The following is a 22,949-nucleotide window of genomic DNA, read 5'->3' on the forward strand; positions in this document are numbered from 1 at the left end:
CAGACCGGTTTGGTAATGGGTACGGCTGGGTCCTTGTTGTAGTCATGGAATCCTCATAGAACGGTTTGGCTCGGAGGAGACCTTTAAAGGCCACCTAATCCGACCCCCAGCAATGGGCAGGGACAACTTCAACTACATCTGGTTGCTCAGAGTCCCGTCCGGCCTGACATGGAATGCTGTCAGGGATGGGGCGTCTACACCTGCTTGGGGTGTTCTACAAGTGTCCTTCCTCTCAGAATCTTGTTCTTCGGGACGAGACCGTAGTCAGTTTGCCCCGCGTTGGCATAGCCCCTGCTGCGGGCCATGGCAGGACGCTGCCTCCCGCGGCTGCTGGGCTGCCACAGACGACGGAGTGGGCCTGAGAGGAGGCTGGGAGACCTGCCCTGCTGCTGCACAGCCACTTGGGGCCTGATCCTGCTTCCACGAGAGTCCCAGAGAGTTTCTGTACCGGCTTCGGTTGGGGATTGGCTCTAGTCCCACATCACATAATCTGAAGTGAGCTGTGACTGTGCATGGCTGAGCTATAATGCAGCTGCCATTTCCTCTTTCCCAATGTGGGGTGAATGGAACAATTAGTATTTGTGCATTAAACCCTTCTGGAATAAAATCTCATGACTGCCATCTCTCTGTTTTGATATATTTGAACTGGCTGGAAGATTGTTTAAATATATCTCATGGACAGTTTACAACATGAATTATTTCCTGCCCTTGAAAAGCCATGGTTTTAAGATATCTGGCAAGTTTATTACAATGAAATGTCACATTCCTCAGACAAGTCATCAAAAAAACAATTTTTAGCAATGACTGGTTTCCAGCATTCACCATTCAGAAATGTTTTGGACTTTGATTTTGGTTTAAATAAAATAAATAGAAAAAGCCTGCATGTTTGATCTGCCCAGCATTCCTGGTTGTTCCAAGCAGGATTCCTACTATCTAGCTGAGATTCTAAGGTTTTTTTTCCTTAGTACCTCTGCACTTGTGACTAGGCTGCTACCCCAAGTTGCTCTCAGTTTTGTATCTAAAGCAGCTGTTGTGAATGCCCCCTATAAAATTGTCCAGTTCCTCTCACTTTGTAGCATATAAAATGGTTTCACTGAATACTGTGTAATACATATCAAAATGTTGGGGGGTAGGGTAGCAGAAATGGGTTAACCACACTAAGAAAAGTGCATTTAGAATTGTGCTCCCATGTGGCAATCTTATAAAATTTTAAGTATTGTTTTTTTCTGTGAATGTATCTTAACATTTTTGATGTTTTAATTTGTTCTCATCTTTTTTTTTTTCTTTTTTTTTTTCTTCCCTACTCAGCCCCTGTTCTTTGCCTCTGGTTTTGTTGGTGAGGATATCACAGTGATGTCTGCATTCAACCTGCTGCATTTGGTGACAAAGAGCCAGCCAGTGGCCCTGCGAGCCTGTGGGCTTCCCTCAGGTTGAATGGGTGCTGCTTGTTGTGTCATGCATAACGAAGGCCCTTGTAGGAACGGGTGTCTCTGCTGCAGGAAACAATGTGCTATGGGTTGCTCTGTTTAACTTTTCCTTTGGAGCAGAAGTTTATTTGGACTTTTTTTTTTTTGGTAAAAGTCACTGGCTTGAGTGAGCGATTTCATATCTGAGATTTAAGAAGCTTGGAAATGCTGTCTGACTTCCTCGTCCAAAATATCATCTCTTAAATTTTATATTATTTTCCTCATTCTTGGCAAAAACTGTGTAATTAAACTGAAAATATTTTATAAAGCACCATTCCTAATTTTGAAAGAGGATATCTAAAAATTTCACTTTGCTATTAAATCATAGGACTTCAAAATATTTTCCAAAATCTTTAGCAATATACTATAGTTATACTCCATGTGTTTCTTTCCACATTTTTATTATAAATCAAATACGTTATACTGAAAATTATGTACAGAAAGTGTGCAGAATTTAAATCTTAATTCTTTCATTGCTCTGACAGCATATTCTTTAGTTACATGACACTTCTCTACATAACTAAATGGAAACATGCAATTTAATGCCCACATGCAGCTGCACTTTTCGTGTAAGGTCCAGATTTGTCCATTAGGTCTGGGAAGGGTGCCATAAGGCCCCACCTCCACAAACTGATTATATTGTGAAAACCTTGAACCTAAGTATTTTGTGTTTCACTTAAACGTCAACAGTCTGTAATATCAGCATAATAATGTCAGTCTACAGGGTTATATGGGAGAAAATATAAGCTGTACTGAGTTAATTTTGAACATTACTAGGAATTGTCTTGACACCCAAATAAAAAAGATACAGTCCTGGCTGATCTGTGTTTGAAGCCTCAAAAACGAGCCAGCTTGGCTGTTTGTGCTACACTCACAACTAGTTCATAAGAGTGCAGAATGTTACAAGCCGTTTCTCCCAGACCTGGACTTTGCAAGCATATGGAGGTGATGTTTTAATGACTTTTTTTCAGTGATAAGACATCAGTTTTCAAGCTGATGGATTTTCCTAAGACTTATTAGACTTTATTTGAACTAAATCTGAGTCCAATTTTTGCAGCATTTACGTTCCATTTCCCCCCACATGTGCACAGAACTCCCATTAACCTTCATAGGAGTTGCAAACACATATTGAGGAAGAGAGAGAATAACCCACATTGTGTCAGCTTGACCTCAGTTTCCTGTTATATTTGCTGCTGAGCCAGATTTAAAATCCTAAAAATATAGGGTAAGCAAATTTCCTTAGCCCTCATTATGCACCTTTTGATGTGTGCTCATATTGCTAGTGTCTACCTTAAAATGGGGACACTCAGTCTTCTCGCCATTTCGTTCCCACTCTGAAAAGAAGATCTCCAAGCTGATCAGCTAGAAACACACACAGCCCATGAGAGGTTTTGCTGTTCTGTACCTGTTGGCAAAGCACTGCATTAGCTATTTTGTCAAGTTGTTTTTCTGTCATAATCCAGTAGTCACATTTTGGAATAAAAAGTTAACACTACTATTTATCCCCATCCATTAGTTCCCTAGCTGTGGGACCATTAATAGATTGAGTTCCACTGACTGACTACTTTATAGAGATATATATATATAGAGAGATTTATATATAATAAGCCCAAATTCATCTGCTAACAGTGGAATAATATACAATCACATATCTCATTTTTTTAAGAGTAATCTAAATTCCCCAGATGCTTAAAAATTAACATAGGCTTGCTTTGCCTTTGGTTTGTTTTTTTGTGTGTGGTGTATTTAGGAGGTTGCAAGTAAATGGCATAGCATGTATCAAATAAAACATGGGAAGAAGATGTAAAGCCAACATCTGCTCAAATGCCACAATGCCCTGTGACTTTGGCTTCTGAATATACAGAAAACACCCCAAGTTCTCATGAGTTTTTTATAACATTACACTTTGAGCTAGTACTTTTCCCACCATCCCGTTCTGTGTGAATTGCAGTCCTGTAACCATACCAGCATGCCGTGTGTACACCGAGTCTGGGACAGTGTGGAGCTTGGCCACCTTCTAATTCAGTGGCAAATTCCATATGGAATGAGACTTTTTAACCTTCAGAAAACTGTGCTCAGAGTAACAGAGCAAAGTGCCATCAGAGCAGTAAATGGGGCTTTCTAACAATGTTTTAAATGCTATGCAGTTAAATATTTGCAGGACAAGAACTTGAATGAAAGTATTGTTTCAATTTCTATGCTTGGAATGGTACCTCTGTCCTTCCTGTAAGGAACCAAGTAACACAATGAAATATATAATATATATTTAATAGATAGTTGTAGATCAGAAATGTGATGTTTTTCTCTCCTCACCTCCCCGCTCCCCCAATGAAATTATCAAATACTATTGGGAGGTGTCTTAGAATAGAGGCGACCTGTCCCTTCTTTGAACCACTATTTTGTAAGCACTTGTGATTTTCACTTGTGCTGGTGAAGTGTTTTTACTTGTTCTTTTTCTGTTTGTATATTATCACCTGGAGTGCGGATCTGTTCTTCCAAATTGTATTTTTAAAATATTTTTTTGTCTGAAGTTAGGACTAAATGTTTCAATGTGTGCAAACCCAGTGCACTGTTTGCCCATAACATTTTTTATAGACATGACGGCAAGTCTGAGCAGGAGCAGGCGCTCCCAGTAGATGGCACTAGGCATTTGCTGTTCTGCACACCAGGACTATATGAAAAGCTTCCCGTCTAGGAGTCACTCATACAGAAAGTACACCCTGAGACCTTAGGAACAAGTATTTTAAGAAAAGCAAGAGCACTGGGTAAAAAGCACAATCTTCGCCCGTATGCAAACTACCATCACACTGGTTCAAGGTTTCTTCACTGCCAGTAATGACTACAACCGTGTTGTGTCTGTTGTGTGACAAAGACGTGGTGCTCCTTGAGCCTGGTTTATTTGAGCTAAATGCTCTGAATTTCTTTGGAAATGTAGGATGCGCTCAGCACCTGCCAGGATTTAATTCACAGAAATGAAGTATTTAAAAAAAACCACTTTAAAATCACAACAATCCCTACCAAACTTGTAGTATAAAAACTACTTCAGCTGCTTTGTGCATACCAAGAAGCAACTGATTACAAGTAATGAATATACAGATTCCATGTACATATGTTTTCTGAAGCAGACCACCAAGCTGTAAAGTAAAAAGATAGCTTATAATGCTTTGCTGTGTCTTTTAATTATTATGGGTCTCATTTCTTAAAAAAGACCCTTTATTTCTTTAGCACTTTGAATGTTGTGCTGCTTACATCACATTTTTTGCATGTGATAATTTGGCTTTTCCTCTCCTGTAGATCAAAGAAAATTATGGTACTTGTAAAAGAAATGAAGAAATTACAGGGGTAGACTTAGGGTTGGGGTTTTTCTGCTGTATAATAAAGTCCTAGGTAATATTAAATTGTTGTGTACTGTTTAATTACTAAAATAACTACTAGTAGGAAACCATACTTTTCTAGCACTAGATTAAACTACAATGCATCTGTATGAAGATGGTGCTGGGCATATGGTGTAAGTCTTTATTAAGTAAATATCTATAGTATAGTTTCTCATTGTTTTGTTAAATCTTTGTTAATTCTAAGTTTCAATAGAATGTCTTTTCATAAAATTGAAATTAATAGTGAACAGAAAATTACTGGGTCTCAAAATTGGATGTTTAGCAGTAATCTGTTAACATAAAGGATTACTTTCAGGAGCAGATATTGAAAACATTTGCATACATGAATTATTTGTATGTATTTGTTCCTCTGAACTCTCAAACTGCTCATCTCAATGAAATATCTGTGTGCATACTGTTTGCCAAATATGGTTTTAACAACAGAAAGTCTAGAAAAGACCTTAGTCTTGTGAGTTCAAAGTATGGTAGTTGCTGTCAAACTTTGTGTGACTTGACAGTTCATATTGTCTGTTACTATGTTCAGAGATAGAATTTCTATAATACATGTTATAACTTCCCCATAGTTTTCCGTAATGTGTATCACCAGAGATGTACTACTACAGATGTCTGTTCGCATGGTCCAAAAGAAAATAAAAGTAAGACTGATACTGTATAGCATAAACCATCCATACAGCTATGGTTAAATGCCTATCAATGTTTTCATTATAAATCCATATTTTCTAGGGTTTATATCTTGAACATAAAAATTTGCTCTGTGTTTAAGTATGCCATACAAGGTCTCAGATGAATGTACTTGTTCCTCAGAACTGGCTGGGGGGCAAAATTTAAAACTCATTTGTATTCAGCTAAATTTAAAAAAAATGCAAATATCAATTTGGATCAAAAATAGATTTTTAAATTTAAAACACAGTCTTACAAATACCTAGTTTACTGCCTCCCAGCAGTTTTGAGGAAGACTCTTGAAAAGAGTCTGGGAAACAGGCACTGTGTGATCACAACAGCAAATAGCCTATGAAACCATTACTGTGCTATTATTATATAAATGTCGGGGTATATGTTTGCCTTTTAGTCATATGACAGTAGAACACTGTATTATCATAATAGTGCATAACATTATGATATTTTTGGAATGGCTTTAAAATGAGTTTTAAAAATTATATATATCTGTCTTAATGGGAGTATATTTGATGTAGTACTGTATTTACAAGTGTTTCTTTTGTACAATGGTATTCAGTCTAGAATGCCTTATTTACTGCAGTTTAAGATGAAATTTATTAGTAGATATCTCTCTGGGAGTAATACTCTTATGAGTGCCTGGTATGTGACAAACTTGGGATTATAAAGAAGACTAGAATCCTTCTGTTACATTCCCTAGAGTTTGTACTCTGTTTTTTCACTCTTTTTAAGTCTTTGTTCTGGTGGACTTTAGTACTGTCCCTCATCTGCCCAGGAGACAGATGGTGCTCATCCCTGCCTCCCCTGGGTGGAGGCTCCTCAGTGATTCACTGAGAAGCACTGGGATGATGAGATCAAGCACAAAGACAGTCCCTTAGTGTGTTCCCTGATGGACCTTTTAAGGTTGTTTTCATTCCCTTCCTGCTCCCATAAAAGATCCACCACAAACCATTTCCACCATTGCAGGAATGTTTTTATTCTGGGAGTTCATAAATTTCCTGTGTTCCATTTCCGAGCCTTCTGCAGCTCAGGCTTAGTGTGTTTTCTGCTTAGTTGGGTATGGAAAAGATGAAGTTTCAGCAGGGTGTTTCTAGGTTTTAAAGTTTTTCATGAAAAGTTACTTTTTTTAGTTGGAGTGTCCAATACTTTTTATTGGAGTTTCTAATAGAAGGACTGTGAAGTCCTTTAAGGACTGCCTTCACTTTTTTCCTTTCAATTAAAAGCAATTCCTGGCTTTGTCTTTTCTCTGAGGAGTATGTGATGAAGGTTTCAGAGAAGAATGTGATGTAAAAGAGAGATGACAGCACATAGAAAGGAAGGAGATTTTCTATATTGCTAAGCTGAGGGAGGACAAGCAACAAAATGTGCAAGAAGCGAATGTGAACCCTCAAGTCAATAAGAGTATGTTGGGAAACAATGGAGGAGATGATCACTGAGGGAATGTATGAGCTTGGAACTGGATGGAATATTGAATGGGTATAGAGTGTGGACTGGGAGTCAGGCACTAGAGGCTCAAACATTACCATATCTTAGCTGCTACGTTAACCATAGGTTGCTACAGCACGCATCATGATCTGGTGGTAACTGAGTAGAGAGGAGTTGTGTCCCAGAGAATGCTAAGAAGCAGAAATTGTTCTTAGTTACAAGATAAGCATGTATCTCAGTTTGTGATTTCCTTCAGAAGAAGCTCTGTCGGAAAGGGGTTCATGACTAGGGTATGAAGGTGCCCTCTGCTCTGTCTGGAGAAGAGGTTCTTGTGGGACAGTAGGTGCTGGCAGCCCAGGTCTGGCACTGGCAACTTTGTGCACTGTGGGTAAGAACACCCTCATCAATGCTCTGGCCCAGGTCAGGGAGTTCTGAGGAGAGCCGAGCAGGGAAAGGCTTGACCAACTCCTCTTAAAGCCGTTCTACAGGGCTTTACCCTGTCTTCTTGACCCCTAAGGCATGGCTGGATTTTAAGGAAACATAAGGAATTCCAGAAGGCCCGTTAGAAAATGAAGTTGGCAGTTACAAACCTTTTCGACTGTTCCTCTACCTTTAGTTCTGAAGCAGATTGAGAGGGCAGGGGGCTACAGTGTTTTCTGTGGTGGTCATAGCAGAGCATGAACTGGAGCACAGTGTCCCAGCAGTTCCTGCCTTCATGCTGGGTATGTCCCTCAGTGCTTGGAGAAGTGGGATGAAAGGCCACAGAGCAGGCAGTGCCTGCTTGTGTTTGCAAAATGGTTCCTTACCCTCCACAGCTGGAGACAGATGAAGTTTTGCAGGGGGTTAGATCTGTGCTGTTGTGGAGAGTTGGAGGGGAGGAAAGACCTTCCCCCAGCCCTCTCCTTTCCTCCACCCCCATCCCAAGTACAGATTGCAGAACCTGAGTCTTGAAATCCAGTGCTCATTTCACAGGCCACACATCACTATTGTGGAAGGAAGCAGCAGGAGGATTTAGCAACAGCCTGAATGCCAAAATAAGCTACACACCACTGCTGGCAAATGCTGACTTTTTAATTGTTTCTGCTGCAGGGTTAAACCTTTATTAAAGCTGTGTGAATAAACTTATTTTGAAGGCTTACTGAAATATTCTAAATGCAAAAGGTAGCATAAAGCACCCTTACTAAATTCATCTTAATTCCACTATTAATAAAATGCCTTTCCTTATGTTGCGCATGCTTTTATTGATTCTGACAGAAATCTACTGACCAGATAAAGAGTGCTCAGTGTCTCTGTCTTTCTATTTTTAACTTAAACAAATGTAGTGCCTGTGAAAGGTGCTAGGATAATATCAGCAAAACAAAAGTCTCTTTATCTGTTGGGGGGAGAGGAAGAGAAATACATCGTTTTAAATATTCCCCCCTCCACTGCTGTACCAATAGATCTTGATCTTGTCTTGCCTGGTTTGCATTCAAGAGTAAGGCAAATAGGTCAGCTGCCCTGTGCACTCCGTCTTTGGCCATCTCAGCAGAAAGGATAACAACTGTGGCAGTTTATAACATAATGAGCTTTTGCTCTGCTTAATTGAAGATTCTTCTATTCACCAACCTCTGCTGAGCCACATGCTGTTGTCGCTGCAGTACTAGTGAAGATGACAGCTCAAAAAGCTCCAGAGGAAGCTGCCTTCGTCTCCACCAGCAAGTGCAGTGGTGGTGGTGGACTCCTCAGTCGTTACAATTTGGAAAGATTGTGAGACCAAGATTGCGTCTGGTAGTGACATTTATTTCATTAATGTCAGATAAGGAAGTAAAGTAGACATGCCTGGAGAGGACAAAAGGAGCTCCAGGCTCTTTCCTCTTTCCCACTGCCCTAAACACTTCAGTCTTTCGTTAAATGTTTTTTACATTCACAGGGAGGGGAGGCAGTCTCAGATTTCTTTTCCAGGGAATGTCTCTTTGGTTTGCATGGCTGCCTTAGCCATTGCTGCAAGCATGTCTTCAGACCTGTGGAAACAAGAGATGCTGCCTATATGGGCCTGCTGGGATCCCAGTACCCCTTTCTGTGGAGAGAAAACAAGTGCATAGAGGAGATGCATTAGCTGGCAGTTTGGGGATTTTTTTAAAAAATTTTTTTTGGTTCTTGAGAAATTTGCTGTCCTACACGGGAAATTTCTGATGGTGATTCAAAATATATGTATTTGTATTAAACAAGAGCTGTGATGATTACCAGGTGGAAAAAATAAATGTGACAGCTCTGTTACTTGATTGTATGGGAAGTTTGCAAATTTGCAAAGCAGGGGCTTGCCCTTCCCTTGTGGCCAGCTGACCCTCCTGGGTGTTAAGTAAATAATTTTTTTTAAAGACAGTTAGATTTTGGGTGGTGTTCTTTTAAGATAGAGCCTGGCATTTGACCCAAAATTCGAACTGCTGTCCTGTACCTGGCTTTTGGATTTTCAACGCACAATATAGTGGAAATGGTCTTCGCTCCATTACTTCTAATGCTTGCATGAAACTGCAAATGGTATTTCAACAGCAGGTGGGAGTTAGCTACCTACAGCAAGAAAGCAAAGGAGCCACAGATCTGTTTTTCAATGTGTAAAACATTTACAGGGGTTTTTTAATGATGAAGTTTGAATTTTACTCAAACCTGACCTCCCAACATTTCAGAGTTTCTTTTGCAACATCTATCCTAGTCACCAGCAGGCTAAGGTAATTTGAAATGGCTCATGAGGGGATAATAAAAGAACTATCATGTCAAATACAGATTTTATAAAACTGTGTTTTCCAGATACAAGCCAGTAGAACTGTTTGCAATGTAACCAATCTGAAGAGTTGTTCTTTTTTAAACTAGATAGCAGTTCCTGGCTTGTTTGCAGTGAGAGAACACTGCAGCATTCTCCCAAGGCTGAAGACCAGAGGCTGCAGAGAACAAATTGAACAGAAATTAAAATATGTGAGAGAGAGTTGTGAGTTTGCCTTTTCTTAATCAGACAGCAAGGCAAAACTGTCAACAAGAGGCATAAACTGTGTAAATGAAATTTGAAGTAATAAGAAATGAGAGATTCCACTTTTAGTAACACTAAGTGTTAGCAATAGCATATGTAAGGATATTTATTTAAAGAAATGTATGAAAATATTTTTTAACTTTGTGGAATTCCTCTTAATATCAATTTGAGGTAATTTACCATTGATCTACCAAGGTCTGATCCACTCATGAGGGGACAGACTTTGGGAAGTAGAGATGTGTACTTAGAGCCTGATCCTGTAATCTGATGTACATTCATAGACCCTTAAGTAGCTATGCATATTCCCAAGGGTCTGCCTACACAGGTCACATTGCAGGATTGGGGCTGGGGTGATATATGAAAAATAAAATGTACTGGAAGGCCCCTAAAAAACTGCTTGGGTATATTAAAAGAAGTAGTACTGCAAACTAGAAGCCAGATTTATTATATGGCTGTGCTCTGCTGGAACATTTGATCTTGCTGTATTTAGTTCAGGAAGTCTAAGTGGTATGTGCTCAGTGCATGACTGTAATGTCCATTAATGCTAGTGGAATATAAGCATACGTAGAAGAGGAAAAATGTATGTTGTGTCTTCCATGCAGTTGAAATATTGAGTTAATTTCAGTGATAGGAAGCAACAAAATATAAGAGAAAATTGTTAGAATGGTTCAAAAGACTCTTTGATATAGGAAAGCCATCAAGAAAAATGCCACCATATTTCAGGGCATGTCAGACACTAATCACCGCCCTCTGGTGTGTTGGAACAGGTGAGGGGCTGAGTGGTGAGGAGTAATGGTCTGCTAACTTGTGTCCGTCTGTCTGAACATATCTTGTTGCTGGTTTTCTTGTGATTGCTAATAGGGAAGGAAGGTTATGAACCACAGGTTTGAAAAGGTCAGTTGGAACTTATATGTGAGGTGAGATGCTTAATGTCTTCATTATTAGGTCAACACCCAGAGAATACTTTCTGTTCACTTAATTTGTACAGCGAACTTCAGAGCTGAACTCTGAAATGCCCACAGTTTGCAGGTGAATAGTAAATGGCAGCATGCACTGCCTTGCTTTTCAAAAAAAACCACATTACTAAACATGAGAATACCATGAAGGCTCTAAGAAGTGTTTCTGTTCATGTTTGTTTTACCCTCCTGAGCTTTTTTTTTTTATGTTATGCATTAAGATTTGTGAGCCTGGTCTTTTCCTCACAAAGTCTTCCATCCTGCTCCAGGATCTTAAGTGCTTTTTGCACTGCTGGAACTTTTGGCAGATGGCTGAAGGCGAGTACCTGTTGGTGACAGCTGCCTGCACACTGCTCTTCTTAGGAGTGCCATCCCCAAAGAAGGCACCATGGGGTGCTGATTAGAGAGATTTAATCTGCCCTTCAATCCTGCAATGGAATGTAAAGGCAATTTTGTCTGCCTTTGCAGGCCAGTGTTCACCTCTTTTAACAGCTGCATCTAACTGGAGTTCAGAACATACCTGTTCTGGGCTTTTCTAAAAGTCATTGCTGAGAACACCACCGCCGAAGAACAAAAGTGCTAATATAGATCCTATGAATCCAGGCTCTCTTATTCTCATACTGTATTTAATTTAGTCTCACCTTTAATCAGTAACCACACTGATATGCTGTTTGTAGAACTGATGACCTTTTTTCTCGTTTGCCTCAAACTGTATGATTTGTCAATGAACTGTGAGCCTGCCTTTATGGCTGAGTTGCTGAAGCATTTTGTTGTCTGTATGGAACCCTTTCCACAGCCCAAACCTCATGCCGTCTATGGAGAACCAGACTGAGGAAGGTGGTCAGCCTGCCTGTTTATTCTCTGGTTTAATAATGAGTTTGATAACAGCTCCATTACTAGTGGCAATTTTTCTCATATTGGGCATATCTTGGTGTAGCTTTATGTTGTCCCTTCCCAAGATACAAGAGTTGGCTTGAATGTGACAGTCATCTCATGTCATAAAGGAACAGTTGCAAAATCAGAAGCAGCCACTCTCTTACTGGAAACTGTGCGCTTTTGTCCCTCTTGCATGTAATTTTTTTCCTAACTGAAGGAGCGTATTCCTAGAATCTCATCCCGTAGTTTCTAGGATTCATTGCATTTTTATAGAAGCTGGTAGGCTATCCCTGCTTCAGATAACATACCCTTACATCTTCTGCAGTCAGAAATGAGTCTTGCTTTACCTCCTTGCCTCTATGGCAATAGAGAAATAGCGTGATCCATTTACTGAGCTGTTTGTTTTTAAATAAGAAATGCAATTAATTGAATAGGGCCACTCTTGAATGCTAAGGGCTGGACCAAGAGATTTCCTTTATAATTTGTAGTGCAACTTTTTGTTGATCGATACTGAAATTACAAACTTGAAGAATCCTTTATTGGGGTCAGTTGCATTTTACCCCAATGCAGTTTGGCAAAATTCCCCTGTAGACATAAATAATTGTTTGTATTATAAAACATGCGGTTACTTATTAAAACTAGGGGTGCAGAAGATCTTTTTTTAACATGCTTCCTACTTCTGATCTATGTAATGGCTCATACGGCATCTAGAAATTTTCTTATGCATATAGTGAACCCATAGAGAACATGAAATTTGTAAAAGAGATGAAAAATTATTTAAGGAGAGTAAAGGGGGCATACTGACCATTTTTTTAAAACACTCAGTATTTTCTATTTTCTCAAGGTGAAGTTATGCTTAGTTTGCTTTTTTTTTGCAGCAGTTAAGTAGCAAATAATTTTTTTTTAAATTATGCGTAGATATTTTAAAAAGTAAAGAAATGTTGGTTTGTAAGATTCTTTGTTGCTCTCTAGTCTACTCTTTAAAACTGAAATTATAGATAAAAGACTGTATCTCAAACAGTTTCTTTCTGAGCTCTGTAATGCAAGATAACAATAGCTATTTATATAATGCATATGCTTCCTTTCCCTGTTAGCTATACTTTGAAAGACTTATTAGTCCTAGAGTCCTGCACGTTTGGAGCATAAAAACCTCCAAAGTTTGACATCTTTAAATAAGCAACCAAATGTTATAAAGAACAAACCTCACTTACAGTTAGGAAACAATATTTACATTTAAGGTTGAAAAGCCAGGATGTAGGAAAATTTTGCTAATTTGGAAGGTGACCTTTAAGTGCACCAAAACCAAATAATTTGTAAGCTATGGCACAGGGCACATTCCTGCAAAATTTGTGTGAATACTGCTTTAGTGGTTCTTGAAAGACAAACAAAGAGACCTGGAATGAAATCTTTATCCCTCTCCCAAATAAGATTGAAGCTAACCCAGGCATACAGCAGCGCTCTTTCAAAGCTTGCCATTAAAATGAAGGCTCTGCAGCACAGCTAATGAGATGGGTCAGAGTGGAAAACAATCTGTTTTTAAGAATGTTTAGATCAAAAGTAATTTCTAATCTATGAAATAAAGTCGCTTTTCAATACTTTTCTTTCACTAGTAAAGCTTTTTATGTTTGCACTATTTACTTCAATCAGATGTTTTCAATTTTACTTTTTTCTTCCTGAAAATACTTCCTAGGGTTACTCAGTAGTGACCAACAGCATTATTCTTCTTCTCTCTCCCCTATTCACCAACCCCCACACATTAAAAAATTGAGAAAAGAAGAGGGGGAGGAAGAAAGAAACATCTTTTCTTAAATGATTTGCAAGCATCTGTGCTTTAAGCTACTTTTTATGAACGCTCCTTAGTAATGACTCAAGGTAAAAAAGCAGAAAAGCATCCAACGCTAGGAAATTGCAATCCAATACCATGTAATTTAAACCTGCCATTGCCTCTCCTGTACTAAATGACATACAGATGGGTAGCTCTGTTGCCTCTACTTTGGGAACACAATTGGTCTTTTTATGAGTGTATATACATTACTAGCAAAAAATATTTTTTGTTGGGACTGTTTATTTCACATTGTTCCATATTTTAATTAGTGTCATAATTAGAGTGCTTTTTCCCTCCTGTATTTTGTCAGCTAAATTTTGCCAATGATTATCAAAGTTACCTGAATGTTTTGCAATTTATGTTACTAGTTCGGGAGTTTTCATTCCCAAAAGCAACCTTATTGTTGTTTTTTGCTTTTCTGATGTGAATTTTTGCACTATACAAATATGTATTTTTACAGTAATCCTTATGTACTCCTTGGATTCTCCGTGTGAACTAAGCAAAGTGTTAAGATTAGATTTTCAAAGGAGGGTAATTTCAATAGCAACCCTAAATTTTACAATACGTTTAATGTTGAACCTTGTACAGCTGTGTGCATAAAGAAATTACTCCTTAGGACTCCTATTCTAGTGCTTCAACAGGGAAAAAAGGAAATGGCTACTGTTATAAAGAATGAGGATGCAACTAGAAGTTAAATCAACCTTACTGTAATTCTGAAGGTTAGAATTGTTTTTCAACTGCTTTAAAGGGTACTGAAATTGATAGATGTTGTGGCTAAACATCATATGCCCATTACCGTAAGTCTCCAATATAGATGTCTTGTAAAGAATGTTTCAGCTGTAGTAGGGATTTTTGCAGATTTTTTTTTAATGGTTGGAAAAATGGTACTTTCTTGTGAATGATTGCGTGTGCAACAGTTTAGTGTATAACACACCAAAGGGCTTTGGCTGTAGCACATTGTCACTGCTCCAGTGGAATCATCTGGCTCTCTATAAAAATTCTTTTCTAAACTTGGATTAGAAGAAATAATCAGCTGCAGTTCAGCTGAGCCATTCTTTGTGCATTAGGGACCAGTCTGGTCATTGACAAGTAAATGCAGAAGCTATGCTGTGGCTGTCTGCCAAAGCAATTATTCAGGATTTAAGCTAAAAAGGCTCCTTCTCCCATATCCTCTCCTTTTGCAGGGTCATGTAGGGATAAAAAGGACTGTAAGGTGGTCTTTTCCCAGGAGGAGCTGAGGAAGCGGCTGACACCCTTGCAGTACCATGTCACTCAGGAGAAGGGGACTGAAAGGTAAGGCAGGATGAAGGAAACTCAGATCTCAAAACACAGGCATCTTTCTTTTCCACCCCTCCTCTTACTGCTATTTCCTCACCTTCCCTACCAAGTTTTGTTGGTTGTTTTTTTTCTCCCAGGATTTCTGCACTTGTTTACTAACCCCTACAAATTAACACTACTGCAAAGACAAGCATCTGCAACAAGGGGGCCAGGGCCAAGGGTCTTGTATGACTTTTTCTTTTAATGAACACTGCATGTCTTATAAAGTTACGAGGCTCATGTTTAGAGTCTGTTTTTAGTTTACTACAAAACGTGTGGAAGTAATAGTGGTTTAGGTACACTTTTTTTGGAAGACATTGCAGTAAGCAGAACCACGAGGGAAATGGCCCTGTGCCAGGAGGCTGGAGTTTTGAAGGTGGCCATTGTAAGTATAGACGTTTTGGCTGCAGAAAGAAGGTAGCATAATTTAGTTCTTTTCCACCCCACTCCAATTTCTTTTTGAAGCACATGTGGAGAAGGTATTTATTGGCTCATTTGTGGTTGGAATGTGAAAAATTTTCAATAACTGCCCTCACATGGCTTTAGTCGCTGGAAGCCAGCCTCAAGTCTGGGAGGGGAAAAAAAAAGGACTGGCTTCCAAGATTGTTTTTAGTGAATAAAGTCTCTCTCTCAGCTGATTCCAGCCAAAGGTAACTTGCCAAGGCCCAGCCATTTTTTGTTGTCTAATTTATACCACTGAGCTTGGCGTAAGGCCCTGGCTTTACCTCTGCTCTAAACGTACTAATGATGTAACTGCTTGTTTTCATTCATGAGCTGAAAGGGCTCCCCGCTGCACGTGGGGTCCTGGTTAATAGGCAAACCTCTTCCTGACAGTGCTGAATTTGGTGGCTGAATGCGCCAGAGAGGCTGGTGGGGACGGTCCCCTCTCTGCCCCAGCCCTCTCCATCCTGCCGCAGCCCTGGCGGGGCATGGGGACAGTGGTCTTTGCTGGGAGGCCTGTCTTGCCTTCCCCCTGGCCTTCCACGCTCTTGTGTACGGGACCAACAATGTGATTTAATGCACACAAACAATCCGAGATTAGGTCATTCTTAAAAATCCTGTTTATAAAAAAAATTGGACCTCATAAAAAGGGTGAAAGGATAATAAAAACAAGCTGCTGAGCACATAAGCTTTTTGTTGGGCGAGCGCAGCTGATTCGTATTAGGTGAATGACCTCCTAGCCTTTTAGACTGTTAACTTAGAAAAATATTCTCTTAAAGCTGGAATATTGCTTTTCAACTGAAAATATAAGGTGCTCACAGCTTGAAATCGTGGACCAATTATTTCATTTTCAGCTACAATGTCTCTGCCGGCCAGGCAGCCTGTGCTGGACTGACCCAGCGCCACGGCTCCTCAGGGCCCGGGCGGCCTCACACCTCGCTCCACTGCAGCCGCCGAGCCCCGCACACAGCCCAGACATGGACACAGCGAGGTGCGGCAGGTTGAGCTACGTGCCAAACAATCCGTGTTTACAAAAACTTGACATTTCTCTTGCCAGATAGGGGAAGACTCCAGTTTTACCCCTTTTTGTTTTTGTTGTTGTTCTGGCCTTTGAACTGTGGGACAATTTGCTTCCTTTTGCATGATGCATAACATCTGAGGCACACTAACGAGGACATTCCCCTTTTCCTGTGCCTGCTTTATTTGCTACCTTTAATAAAAAACAACTGCCAACTTTGAAATCATGGGGCTTTTCTATAACATTTTTCTAAACACTCAGCTACTTTAATAATTAAAAAATCTACAAATTCCTTTATTTAATTTTAAAATGTAGTGTTGTTGTTTTCCCAGTGCCTTTGAGGGGGAGTACACACACCATAAAGCTAAAGGAATATACAAATGTGTTGTTTGTGGAACTCCTTTATTCAAGTGAGTATGCTAAATATAGTTTTGCGATTTCTGTCTCTTAGGTTATGTGTAATCTTGTATATATTTCATACATAATTGTATAAGGTCATTTCATAGAAGCACAGAATGGTGAAGTCATTCAACCTTTTAAGGGATACAAGAGAGGAAATGTAAATAATAATGCTGTAGTAAAATTAGTCTTGTGGTAAATTAGTCTCATAGTAAATATAAAAAAATTGGATAAATAAATAAGATAGAAAATATTCAGATAAAAGAGGAAATAAGACAGGAAAAAAATTAGTAATTAATTTTTTTTCTATATGCGGCTATGTCACGTAATTGTAACAGTCTCTCACTGTGTCAACAGATACTGAGGTGTGACTGTTAGAATTACTTACAGGTAGCTTTAAGAGATACTGGATGGCGATGCTGAATTTTACATACAGCATTTTAGCTCATGATGGAGAAAAAAGTAGATGCTTTTTTTTTTTAGAATTCAAGCAGTTAAGAACACAAAACTGTGGAAAATTGTATTACTTACTGAATTTCTATCTATCCCAATTAGCACACATGGAGAGCTGGCTTAAAAATACTCTTTAGAAGTACTGTGGGAATTATGGCCCTGAATTTGGTACCAGAAGCAGTGCTGATCGAATTCCCTTGATTGCTGCATTGTTCTGCACAGATTCAGTTGTTGTTCATGTGCTTTTTCTTATTTATGGCTGCTTGTGTTCATTCTGATGAAGAATTTAATTTTTTCTTGCTTTTTTTCCCCCCTCAGTTCACCCTAACTCAGCCCCTGTCACTTGAAGAGGTAGCTTTACAAGAGCATGAAGCAGGATGGTCAGGATAGCGCTAATAGTATAGAATATTGTGCCAGTAATAGGTTGAAAGAAAATACAATTGATGTAGCTCTACAATCACCAGATGTGGTAGTGATCGTTGTCCTCAAGAGACTGTCTCTAAAGTGAAAGAAGCATCTCATCTCTGTAATGTTTAATTCCTCTGTTAGAAGGACTACCTGCAGAAACTGGGTAATAATGTGAATATTTTGGGTTGAAAATCTGAGGGTTACAGACACAGACAATAGTCTCATGTCATGTGTTACTATGATCCTTGGCTTGAGCGTGCAAAGTGGGGATCCAAAGTTTCCATAACCTAGTTTTCTACTCTGCCACTTAGACATTCCACTGCTTACTATAGCTAAATCTTTTGGGGGGAAATCCTGGCTCTGTTGAAGTAAATTCATATTTAGCAAATGAATACAATGGAGTCAGGATTTCACTTTCTACCTTCAAGACTGGCTTCCTTTCTATCATCTGAAGGAGAAAGAGTAGGGTTTTTTTTGTGGGGTGAGTTTTGGACAGCAGTTGTACACATAAATGAATGTGAACTAGTTTCCAGTTGCCTTCACAATAGTTTTAAGATGGGAAAAAACTGCAGTATGATACTTATCTGTGATTATCTCAAGTACACAGTATGCTTTGGCATAGTCTTGAGTTAATGAGTTGCATTTCTCTTTGTGAATGCGCTATATGGAAATGTCTCTGTTTTTAGATTCTCTTTGAGACCCCTGTGGATTTTATTGGAGGAGAGCGGGAAAGAGGGAAGTTATTTTTTAATTTTAATAATTCTAAAGCCAGTGGGCACCTGAAGAAAACACCTGACTGATTGTGTCCTGAGACTAGACTGGCCTTTACTCAATCTCCCCAAAGTCTTTGTGTTGCCTTGTGAGCTCTTGCCACCTCTGGCATACATCAAATTCAGCCAGTTCTGAACTGGCTGGCAACAGTGGGAAAAAATGCAGAAACCAGTAGGAGTCCGTGTTCTTTTGTTTACTGACCTCAAAATATCAGTACATAATGTCCTCGTCAACCGGGGAAGACAGATTTCTGAATCTTGGTCACTGATTCAGCCCAGACAGCTAAAAAAAGTGAGAAGGAAACACATAAGAGAATGCAAAATGTATGCTATTTACTACGTTTTCTCCACAGAGTGTAAATCACTGAAGTATTTCTTTAGGAGTAAGATGGGAGTACAATACAAAGAAAGTCCATTGCTCCGTTTAAAATGCAAGTAGTTTTTGTGGTGGCATGGGATTTTTTTGGTGCTTTTTGTTTTGTAATTTCCCGATAGTCATCTGAAACTTGCATTTACATTTGTTTCTCACTGATGTCCATTAATTTTTTTGTCTTTATGTCGTTGTAATCTGTAAATATATATATTTGGACTATGGACCTGTCAGTTTAACTAGGAAAGAGACTGGAGCTTCAGCAGTAATATTAACAAACTTCAACTTTTAACATTTCTGATTTACGTTGTTTCATTACCATGTGACACACGAGGTCAGGGAACACATGAATTTTACACTCCAGATGAAAGACCTGTTTTTTGGTAAGTCTTTAAAACAGAACTTTGTCTCTATCACAGGAAAGATAAAAGAAACAATTAGGAATTTCACATCTCTTCATCTACCTACTTGTGCTAGTGTTATGAGAAACCTCCCAAGCTTTATGGAGGACATGCTTTAACTTTTTCCACAATCAAAGGTGCCTCACACATAAAATCCATAATCATGCTATTGAATCTTATTATTCTCTCTCTGAACTTTCATGGCAGGCAGTCTCCTACATGCCAGTACAGCTGTCTAAAGAAAGCAATAAATGAGAGAGACAATAAACTAATCTCAAGGACCTCCTTTTCTGCAAGCCAGTCCTTATGCAGTTTTGTGTTACTCCAATTTAGCTGTAGGCTTATGATAAAAGAAGGAGCCCTGCTGTACTCCATCTTTCTCTAGGGTGTTTTTTCATGGCTTTCTCTTCACTGGGCCTCACCTGGTGTGCCTGAAACATGTCTCAATGCAGAACATGGATCTGATAGAAAACTAATAAGGAAAGAAAAAGTCCTTATACTTATCAAACACACCTGCTTGTGTTTATATTTTATCAGCCATGTTTATCGTGGCTGGATGGCCTCCACAGCAAGGTTGTGTTTTTCTGTATCAGTTCACAAAGACCCACCTATGCCACACATATCCTCAGTGTTTTCTAAGGGACAAATGTATTTGCAATGTTGTGCCTACTTTAATTTTTCAAGGCATATTCTTATACATTATGCAAAAATACATTCTGTCCACAGCCATGGAAAGAGGGCGTTAAAATGGACCTGAGTGAAATCCACGACTCATGCTACTGCCATAGGAGAGAATCTATTCCATATTTAATAAGCCATGGTCATGTCCTTTACCATATGCAGGACTGTGAGAAAGATGTGGTATAGATGGGAACTGGGAAGCCTGGGAGAATGATTTCCTTTTAAAAAAGAAATATTATTGTTTTGTCAGTTTCCAATTTTTAGGGCCAAAGACTAAATTACCAAGTCTTCATAAATCACCCACTGCTGCCTTTATTGCTTCCTGGAAAGAATTCTTGGTAATGGTGTTGGCTCTTCTGAACATGTACTAGCAGGCATAGCAACAGCCTTACCCATGTTATGTTTTCATTTGATTTTTGTTGAGCTGTGTCAGGTCTTCTCAACATCTCTCAGACATCCAATCAAGAGAAAATGAAAGAGTGGCTGGGCAATAAAATTGTACCATTAGCATTGTACCACTCTTGCCTTCACAAGACAAGGGAGGACTTCAGTCACCAGGCTAGATCTTTATAAGGAATTTCCTTGCACCAGTGCTGCATGCTTAATTAATGGTTTTTAAGCTTTTTCACTGATCTTTACATTCTTTGAGCATGCCAAATGAAAAATCACCACTGCTTATCTGTCTAGGAGAGCCCATATGACCTCATTGATGTGGTTTCTCTAGTACGATCTAATAGAACTACTTGAGCAACTTCATCTGTCTTCACTGACTCTTAGTTTCCTTAAAAGACCGTCAAACCCAGCAGCTTCTACTTAACAACATTTGTCTGAAGTAAGTTGGTTCTCACCAGTGTAGGAATCAATAAATTGTCTAGGTTGGAAAAGACTTTCAAGATCATTGGGTCCAACTGTTAACCCAGCATTGCCAAGCCCACCACTAAACCATGTTTATAAGTGCCACATCTACATGTCTTTAAAATACCTTCAGGCATGGTGACCCAACTTCTTCCCCAGGTAGTCTGTTCCAGTGTTGACAATGCTTTCCATGAAGAAATTTTACTAGTGCCCAATCTAAACCTCCTCTGGTACAACTTGAAGTCATTTCCTCTCATTCTGTTGCTTGTCACTTGGGAGAAGAGCTCAACACCCACCTGGCTACACCCTTCTTTCAAGTAGTTGTAGAGAGTGATAGGGCCTTCCCTGAGCCTCCTTTTTGTGCTCAAGATCCTTCACCAGCATCCTTACCCTTCTCTGGACACACTCCAGATCAGTGACTGCTTTCCAGGTAATGGCTTGCATTTTCAGAAGGGTTATGTCCATACTTACAAATAAAATGGACAAAAGCCTCTTCTCTGGCCCTAAAGGCAAGTGACAAGACATGGCTTGCGTTTTTAGCCTAAGTTCCTCTACTCTGAAACAGAATGGCCTGGTTCATTCTGCTTTTGGGGAATGGTCCCTGGCCTGAGCCTCCCCTGCAGTTTGCCTAGGTCCTATCTAGGGTTTTCATCAGCATGATAAGGGCCAACACAGCCTCCAGGGATATGTTCACAACTAAATATTACTGTCCTAGCCTTCTTCAGATGCTAGCAATGCTGTACAGGAACCCTGATACTCCGAATATTACTGTCCTGGCCTTCTTCAGATTGCTAGCAATGCTGTACAGGAACCCTGATACTCCAACTAGGTATTTTCTGTACCACTAGGGGGCAATCACAAAAGAGAGAGGGTTGATTGTATTCTGCTCAGTCACCTGGACCAGGACATGGGTTGGCTTGGATTGCATCAGGAGCCTGGTAGACCATCATCTCTTCAGTAAATTGCCCATGCCAATATGGAGTAAAATTCTTGGAAAATGAAGATATACCGAAGATGCATCAATCCTCTTTATGACTGTAACAGATCTTTATTCTATCAATGTCCTTTTCAGAGAGTAGTATTTTGAATGTCTGCCCCCACCAATGTTGTGTTTAGCATCCTTGAAGCAAAACCTTGCAAAGGAACAGCCTGGTATAAACTGCTAATGCAAAGGCCTATGAAAGCTAAGAGGATAAATGACTCCTTCCATGTTAAAATGCAAGGATCAGAACTGCAGAATACTGTCTGAGAGAGTTATAGGGCTTCCAAAGGCTGTTCCCCATGTTCCCTCAACAAAACCTATATAAACCTGTTAAATACTTCATCATGAAAGGTAAAAGGAAAGGCAGTTGTAACATAACAGGAGAGGTTCTGCAGTAAATCCTCTTTCCTCTCTGACAAAGGCCTGCTTCCCTGGCAAGTAGCAGATTTGCATTAACTTCAGCTGTAGTGTGTCTCTTGACACTAATATGTGGCACTGAACAACTGCAGTTCAGACATACTTAGGAAGGCAGTAGTTTAAAATTCAGTCTATAGGAACACGTGATGATTATCATCACTCCATTTCTGTCTCTTTCTTAGTACTTGGCAGTCTGAAGATCTGGTATATGATGTCTTTTAAAAGAAACAGGTTAAAACCCTGCACCTCTTTGCAGTACAGATAAAATTACCATCATCTATTCTATTGTTTGTGTCTGACTTAATTATTCCTGGGATCTTTAAAAGTGTTGCAGCACCTTGTGCTTAGCTAAATCTTTCCAGTAGCTCACCATGTCCTTGCACATGGTGTGTTGGTAGCTAAGCCTACTTGACATTTGTACTGATATGTGTTGTGTGTATTTGAGCCATATTGAAGTTGGAAATGAAAAGCACTTTATAAATACTGTCTTTTTCCCTTTATGCATATAGACTAATTTCCAAAGATATTTATGAACGCTTACCTGACTTTCAGAATACTCCTATGAGACAGAAGCAGAGAAAATATGAAGAAAGCTATTATCCATTCATTGGGGGGGTGGGGGTGGAAGGCTGGGGGTGGTGTTGGGGTGTTCCCCTCTTGTGATAAATTATAAAAGACAATTAGTACAGTCAGGACCTAGCACTGTAAGGTGCATCTTGTCTGGTAGGATGCTTAGGTTGGATATCAGAGTACGTACTATGATAACAAACAATGTACTGAGGAGGCTTTTTCCTTCTACGTGATGTAGTTTTAAAAGT

General features: G+C 39.4%; 1 protein-coding gene across 1 annotated transcript in view; it reads left to right on the forward strand.

Moving 5' to 3' along the window:
* The window catches only part of MSRB3 (methionine sulfoxide reductase B3), a 66,468-nt gene that overhangs the window by 4,023 nt on the left and 39,496 nt on the right, over positions 1 to 22,949 (forward strand). Inside the window, exons 2-4 of the mRNA XM_008632794.2 lie at positions 1,309 to 1,429; positions 14,804 to 14,912; positions 16,728 to 16,805. Of these exons, the coding sequence (XP_008631016.1) occupies positions 1,354 to 1,429; positions 14,804 to 14,912; positions 16,728 to 16,805 (263 nt within the window). The 5' untranslated portion in view covers positions 1,309 to 1,353. The remainder of the gene's footprint in view (positions 1 to 1,308; positions 1,430 to 14,803; positions 14,913 to 16,727; positions 16,806 to 22,949) is intronic.

The sequence above is a fragment of the Corvus brachyrhynchos genome, unplaced genomic scaffold (assembly GCF_000691975.1).
Source record: "Corvus brachyrhynchos isolate BGI_N302 unplaced genomic scaffold, ASM69197v1 scaffold32, whole genome shotgun sequence".
Lineage (NCBI taxonomy): Eukaryota > Metazoa > Chordata > Aves > Passeriformes > Corvidae > Corvus > Corvus brachyrhynchos.